The following is a 7,719-nucleotide window of genomic DNA, read 5'->3' on the forward strand; positions in this document are numbered from 1 at the left end:
AGTACGTTACTTGTACAGAATAATAATAATATATAATAATAATATATATAGTATATATATATATATATGTATATATATATATATATATATATATATATATATATAATTAAAATATTTCTTTGGTATACGTGATTTTTAGCTTTTATCTTTGCCATCTTATTTGTATTTTGTATTCAAATTTATCAGTATACGTTATAAATAATAGTATAATATAAAAATTTCGATTCACTTGTGATTAAATTTCCCTTTTTAAGAATTTTAAAACTATACAGTTTAAAAATAAAACAGTGGCAGAGTTATTAATAATTGTTACAGCAATTTATTATTTCATTCTATTTCAGGCGTGGAACATTTTTGTACTTCGATAAATCCGAGGTTAATAGTTTTATCCGAACGTTAGAACGTATTAATTACCAACGAAGCAAAACAATCAACTGCAAGTTACACTTGCTCGATATATATCGTACGAACATTCTGCAATGCACCAATTTCTCTGCTCGAGAGTTATTCCAACGCGCAATTCGCAAAATTTATTGAGCGACGCATTGTTATAACGCGGTAGCGAATAAATTGCTCGGTGGGTAGTCGAAAACAAGTGATGGAGTAACGAACAGAAAGTATCAATTTCGCCTCTTTTTTTTACGTTGTCGAGTAACAAACTAACTGTACATGCATATCGCAAACGTGCATGTTTCGACGGTATGACAGTCGCGATTTCGTTCTACTTGCATTCCTTTCCATTTGTATGTTTACGTCAGGTTGTTGAGCAACAATGAACTGGACAAGATCAAAGCGGACGGCCTTTTTGAGAAGTTGCCGGAGCTACAGCATCTGGATCTCAGAAAAAATAAAATCTCTCGCATCGAGGCGTCCGCCTTTCAAGGGGCTCACAACCTCACCGACCTGTAAGTCACTACAAGTTTCGAATTATACCGCTTTCGTAGCATTGCCCCTGTTTCTTCTTTGCGACATTGTCGTCGTCATCGCCGTTGTCTTTCTGGAAAACTTCGCTTTTGCCGGCACAATAGAAGCCATTCTAGAAATACCGTTGTGTAACGCCAGGATTATTTTCTTTGCGTGGTTTTCTTCTATAGTTGATATTTTCAACTTTAGAAAATCTCTCTCGAGGAATTTTCGAAGACCGCATTGTCTCCGAAGACAATTATTAAAACAATACCGGTTTTTCAAAGATTTGAGCGGTATAGTGTTTGTTGATTGCGTGTCGCGATTTGCTGAACTCAATTGTAGCTATTAATTTTTAAACAAAAGTGTCAAAAGACCGCGATGTGAATACATAATTAATAAACAATTAATAAAAAATACTAATTAAAAAACCTTATCAATCTTGATTTTAATGCTTAAATACATATTTTGATGTACATAGAATCAGTTCTACAACTATGCGCTGGAATTATTTTCAGTCCTAAAACGTAATCTTGAACCGAACTAGAGTAGTAATACCACAAACTAATTGCCAAGTAGTTTAATAATATTGATACTAATAGGTATCCTAAACAACTGTAAATAATTTGATGCTAATAAGCATCTGAAAAAGCTGTAAATAATTTAGCATTAAATTAACATTGAATTATTTACGCTGCTATTTACGCTTATTAGCAATATTATTAAATTAACTGGCAATTTAATTTGTAGTGTTACTATCCCAGTTTGATTTAAAACGTTTAAAGACATGAAAATAATTTCGGCGCGCAGTTATAAAACTGGATGTATATATATATATATATATAAATTTATATTAAAATTATTTAAGATCCAGCTTATAGATCAATAAGGTATTTTCATTACTGTTTATTAATTTTTATTTTTCACTTGCACATTACGATTACCAGAAATATTTTTAATATATGAGATTGATAATAGCATATCTGTTTCATAAAAATATTTTATCGTTCCATGAGAGATTAGATGACATACAGGAACTGAGCTTGCAATATATCAACCATCATTTATTGCATGCGATTTATAGGTAATCCAATATATGACATGGGTTATAAATTCTTTATAGTTAATAGCTATATTTTTAAGACACTTCGAAGTCGAGTAACGCTTTTGGACGTTATGTTCGGAATTTAAAGAATATAAAAGCGTTACACATCAAATGTATCACGTTTAAAACGTCTCCGTGTGCTTTCATAATGTTCATAATGCGTGTATCTATGCTCGTTAGTTCAAAGAATGATATTTATTCGACTCGTAAAAAGTGACGACGAATTGTAATGCGATTTACTCGCAATTTCTTTCCATTTTGTCCGTGCGCTTTATTTCACGATATGATAAGCTTTCTTTTGGCAGGCTTTTGTCCGAGAATAGGCTTCGAGAAGTACACAACAAGATGTTCTCTGGCCTACTGAGCCTTAAAACACTGTAAGTACCTTATTGGGCAAACGTACCATTTAGCATCGATGCGATAAAACTCTATCGTGCGATTACTCGCATAATTCACTTTGCGTAGAAATCTCCATGGTAATTCCATCACATGCGTTATGCCGGGGTCGTTCGACGGAATGCCGCACATACGCGCCATGTAAGTTCGTGACTAATCAACGAATCAAATTGCAGTAAGATTGTTACTGTATAGAAATTGTTATTAAATTTTCTCATATTTTTTGTGTTATATTCTTTTACTTTTTATTATCTTTTGTGGAAAATATAAGTGGTTAAATAGTCGAGAAAATTTATACTAATTATCTTTAAAATGATTATATATCAGCTTTAATAATCAAAGTATAATCTTCGTGTTACTACCTCCTTATTGTTGCTATATCGTTTGATATATTTTTCGGTATCTGCAGTAACATGCAAGGTAACCCGCTATCGTGCAACTGTTATCTCGCGTGGTTCGCCGGATGGTTGAGGAAACGAGATATAGCCGGAATCACTGGCCGTTGTCACGATCCACCACGATTAAAGGATGCCATCATCAAGGATATTCCACACCATGAATTCAAATGCAACAGTGCGTTTAATGCATTATTGTACAATTTTGGTCACCTGTAGCACCTGTAGATATATTTTACTCTCGCAATTTGTATTACTGCGCTTTATGATCGATTGCTATGAATTCAAAATAGAGTACAAATATGGCGTATCTCGTGAAATCGATAGCATTGATTTGCATGTAAACCGATTCGTATGTATACAAAATCGAAATTAATATAACACATTAATTAAATCTGAATTTGCGAGCAACGCGTATTTTGTGCCTTCGATTTATCTGCATTATCACTTGCGAAAAAAAATTTTCACGAATAAGTTAGTTGCTCTCGCTGTGCATCTTTATTCGTTTTCACAAACTAATATTTGTAATCTGAATTGCAAATCCTGTTAACGATCTACCAACTATTTTACACCCATTAGACGACAGCGTGGGTTGCCTAGGCGACGATTACTGCCCGCCTCAATGTAATTGCGCGGGTTCGGTGGTGAGATGTTCGAGGTCTCAGCTTACAGAGATTCCACGCGGGATTCCACCGGAAACCACCGAGCTGTATTTGGACGTGAACGACATCAAAACGATCCAACCGGAGAGGTTGAACCACCTGAGGATTCTCACCAGACTGTAAATAAAACACGCGCGCACCTTCTCGTATATCTTTCAAGCGGCTTTCGCCATGTTTAACATCCGCTTCGTTTTCAGGGATCTGAGCAACAACCAGATCGGAATGCTGTCCAATGATACCTTTAGGAATCTCACGAAGCTGTCGCATCTGTAAGTCGAATATTTATTCCGTTACTCCGGAAATTCTTGAGAGATACTCGCGAAACTGTTTATGTAATGTAAACAACATATCTCTTTTGCAGAATTATTAGTTACAACAAGCTACAATGTGTGCAACGAAATGCTCTCGCTGGATTGAAGAATCTGCGAATAATGTGAGTCTTGTATGCAAATATTCGATTAACGTTATTATGATATGCTTCTTTTATTGCCGCAAAAATATTTGAATTTATGTATTAATCACACAATCGGCAATTGTTGTCTCATTTTACATCTACTAAAATGAAGTTATTTAATATATGAAATTATTTATAAGTTAAAAAAATATCATATATTAAAAATCAAATCAAATTTTACGTTAAATGAATTATAGTACATGATAAAATATTAATTGCAAATTTAAGATTAAAGTAGAATAATCAAACCGATTATTCTACTTTAAACTTAAATTTACCGATTATCAGATTATAAATTCTTAATTTAAGCTAGTTTTATTTTAATTGAACAAAATGACAAATTAAAATCTTCCTACGCTAATAATATAAACATATGCACTCTAATTTCATTGCCCTTCTCAGTTCACTGCATGGTAACGACATATCGGTCATCCCAGAGGGAGCGTTTGAAGATCTCAAGTCTATAACACATCTGTGAGTATCACTCTATTTGTAAGCTGCACACACTTGATTTTCGATACCAGCCATTTATCGATTATGATGTTTACAGTGCCCTGGGGTCCAACCCGCTTTACTGCGATTGCAGCATGCGATGGTTGGCCGAGTGGGTGAAGAAAGATTATGTGGAGCCTGGCATCGCCAGGTGCATGGAACCTCCTGCGATGAGAGACAAATTGCTTTTGACGACACCGGCTAGTGCCTTTCAATGCAAAAGTAAATATCTCATAAGCGTATATCTCGATTGCGGGCAGAATAGCCAAGAGATTTCATCTGCAAATTTCGCTAAATAAATTGCTGTTCGCGAATCGCGTATCAATAATGCTTTGTTGATTAATACAGTATATACACGTGTGATCGTTTACAATATATTCAATTTTGACTTCAATTCCAACTCTTATACTTAAATTTTCATTAATATTCATTAATATCGCTCAATAGAATATTTATCATTGAAATCGGAAGTACAGATCATGATTCTCGACTTTGCTATAAAACGAGTTATCGATTTTTTTATTAGACATAAGAAATATTTTTTTTAATATTGTTTAGTACACTTCGTAGCCTCTTAAGAAATAACAAAAAGAATTCCTCTGGCTGCTTGGCCATTACTGATCCGCAATCGCATACTGGTTGTCGCACGTGACGATGTTTTTGATTTTTCGTAGTACAACGCGACGCAGTCTGTTTAGTTCGTGGTTTTTTGGCCCAACATCACGGTAGGGTACTAAAATTACTCATTAATCGTAGACCTTTCTTCCGCGCAGCCAAGCAGCAGCCAGCCGAAGTCTTGGCCAAGTGCGACCTGTGTTACACCTCGCCATGTGAAAATGGAGGATTTTGCGAGGCGCTTCCGGACCGGCAGTTCCGTTGCAAGTGCACGCCAGGATATCACGGGGACCGGTGTCAGCATAAAATTGACGCGTGCTATGGAAATCCTTGCAGGAACTCCGGAACTTGCAAAGTACTGGAGGAAGGAAGATTCAGGTACTTACTAAGTGCGACAGTTCAATCTTGATCAGAGTAGTAGCTCGTCGGGCTGACTTTAGAGTTGCTCGTTCAGTGGAACCCGTAGAACGTTTGCAATAGCATCGTGCTGTATCTAGACAATATTTGAGATAGATAAAATTTCTGTCGACTTTTGCAATTTTTTTATCTTTTTTTTTACGTTAGTCTTTTTGCTTGAATTTTCATAAATTTTTTTTTACGAAATTATATCACATGTTTACGAATGTGCGATCAAACTAATAATTTGAAGCCTACCAATTTTTTAATTGCTTTGATTACTGTCTTAAGAGAAAAAAATCGATCAAGTAAAGGATAACAGTGACAATATAAAATTTGTACCCTTCCACAAATCAGGTGAAAAATCAACATGTATGTCATGTAGGTGTATCTCATATCTCATGTTATATTCATCATAAATATACTATATAATAATTTAGTGTAATTGGTAACAATGTACTCTCTAATTGCATGAAATCGGTAATATGCAGTACTTTTTAGGAAAATTATAGAAATTTATCTTGCTGAGTCACCCATCTAGTTCACGGAGGGTTAAATATGAAGTTATATGTATAGATTAAACGAAGAAAATAGTATAAATTATCACTTATATAAAGAAAATATGAAGTTATATAAAGATTTATTCTTAAAACAGTAATCTCAGATTCACCGAAAGAGAGAATCCTAATATTGCTGAGTAGTGTTAAAAATATATAGATTTGTATATAGATTTGTATATTTTATAATTCGAAAGTATTGAATTCTCTCTACTATAACGATTTCGTAGGTATTATATTAGTAGAACCTGCACGTTGTCAAAATTATTTCACCAAGTGAACCAAGTAGTTTCTTGAAATATCTTCGTTTGAACATCAAAGTAGATGTAAATATGCACGATGTAAGATTATATATAGAACATTGCATCTCGAAGCTTAAATTTGACAATAAATATCGCTGAATAAAACATTATCTTTCTAAGTTGCTATGCTATTTTGACAACTCCGACTCGGGCTGCTTAAAGTGGACACCCGAAGTGGAACACGATCGGAGCATTCATCAAATTCCAATTCTCAATACGCGTAATAAACGGGACCCTCTGCACATGAGCCCCGAGGAGTGACGACTGCAGGCTATAAATTGCCGACGGCGCTGTCAATAACCTGCTCATAAGAGAGGCTGTTGCGATTATCGAAAAATCGAAGAACCGAATTTCCGCACGGAGAGCAAATGCATGTCAAATCGATTGCAAGCACATTGCCTAAAATTTATATTTATTTTTAACAATATTCTGTACAATATTTATTTTCGTCTTTATTGTTTGTATATTAAAAACAATGATAACAATACAATTTAAAATTATAGTAATAATTATACACAAATAGGTTTTAATAATATAATAGTTATTTAATATACAAGCTTTAATTATTTTAAAATTAAATTATAATAGTTTACTCTGAATTAAAGAATAGAATTGCATATATGTAATTTATAATTTCTTTTCTAAAGATTAGTGCATTATTCAAATTTTCCAAATTTCTTTTCCCTCGATAGAAGTATTTAATTATCAAATACGCGCTATAAATCGAGGAAAGAGAGAAGCAATGTCGGCAGTTTATCACCCGCAGTAAGGTACCTTTGGCGGATCTACCGCGATCGCATGTCAGGCTCAATGTCTCGATTGACGTTCAGTCGGTGTGTGACAGTTGCGACTGCGCCCCCGGGTACAAGGGACTTCGATGTGAAAGCAACGTCGACGACTGTGCCAACAACAGGTGCGCTAACAACGCAACCTGCGTCGACCTCGTACAGGCCTATCGATGCGACTGCACCCCAGGATTCATGGGAGAATACTGCGAGGAGAAGATACCCTTCTGTACAAAGGGTCACGACCCCTGCGAGAACGGAGGTCGATGCGTCGACCACAAGACCCACTACAGCTGCGAATGCCCAGTCGGCTTCACCGGCCTCAATTGTTCCACAAACTTGGATGACTGTGTCGATCATATGTGCCAGGTATGTGCGAAACATCTCGAGTTAACTGCATTAGCTGCGTGCAGAGAAATCTGATCAGTGAGCGCTTAATTCTTCTTTAATATGATTAGCTGCCTTTAGTTCTTCGCTGAATCTAAGTGTAGAGTCATCTAATCATATTAAAGATCATATTAAAGAATTACTGAACTCTCTATTATTTACACAGCATGATAATTTTCAGAAATATTTTATTGCGAGATTTGAAATATTTCAGAAATTTTTCATGAAATATTAAAAAAAAAAAAAATATATATATATATATATATATAT

At 34.8% G+C, this 7,719-nt stretch overlaps 1 protein-coding gene across 1 annotated transcript in view; it reads left to right on the forward strand.

Moving 5' to 3' along the window:
- Positions 1-7,719, forward strand: part of LOC105618358 (protein slit) — a 34,659-nt gene that overhangs the window by 19,428 nt on the left and 7,512 nt on the right. The window contains exons 14-24 of the mRNA XM_012199903.1: positions 759-905; positions 2,314-2,385; positions 2,474-2,545; positions 2,814-2,977; positions 3,379-3,580; positions 3,659-3,730; positions 3,823-3,894; positions 4,318-4,389; positions 4,466-4,629; positions 5,181-5,400; positions 7,122-7,431. Of these exons, the coding sequence (XP_012055293.1) occupies positions 759-905; positions 2,314-2,385; positions 2,474-2,545; positions 2,814-2,977; positions 3,379-3,580; positions 3,659-3,730; positions 3,823-3,894; positions 4,318-4,389; positions 4,466-4,629; positions 5,181-5,400; positions 7,122-7,431 (1,567 nt within the window). The remainder of the gene's footprint in view (positions 1-758; positions 906-2,313; positions 2,386-2,473; positions 2,546-2,813; positions 2,978-3,378; positions 3,581-3,658; positions 3,731-3,822; positions 3,895-4,317; positions 4,390-4,465; positions 4,630-5,180; positions 5,401-7,121; positions 7,432-7,719) is intronic.

The sequence above is a fragment of the Atta cephalotes genome, assembly GCF_000143395.1.
Source record: "Atta cephalotes unplaced genomic scaffold scaffold00001, whole genome shotgun sequence".
Taxonomy (NCBI): domain Eukaryota; kingdom Metazoa; phylum Arthropoda; class Insecta; order Hymenoptera; family Formicidae; genus Atta; species Atta cephalotes.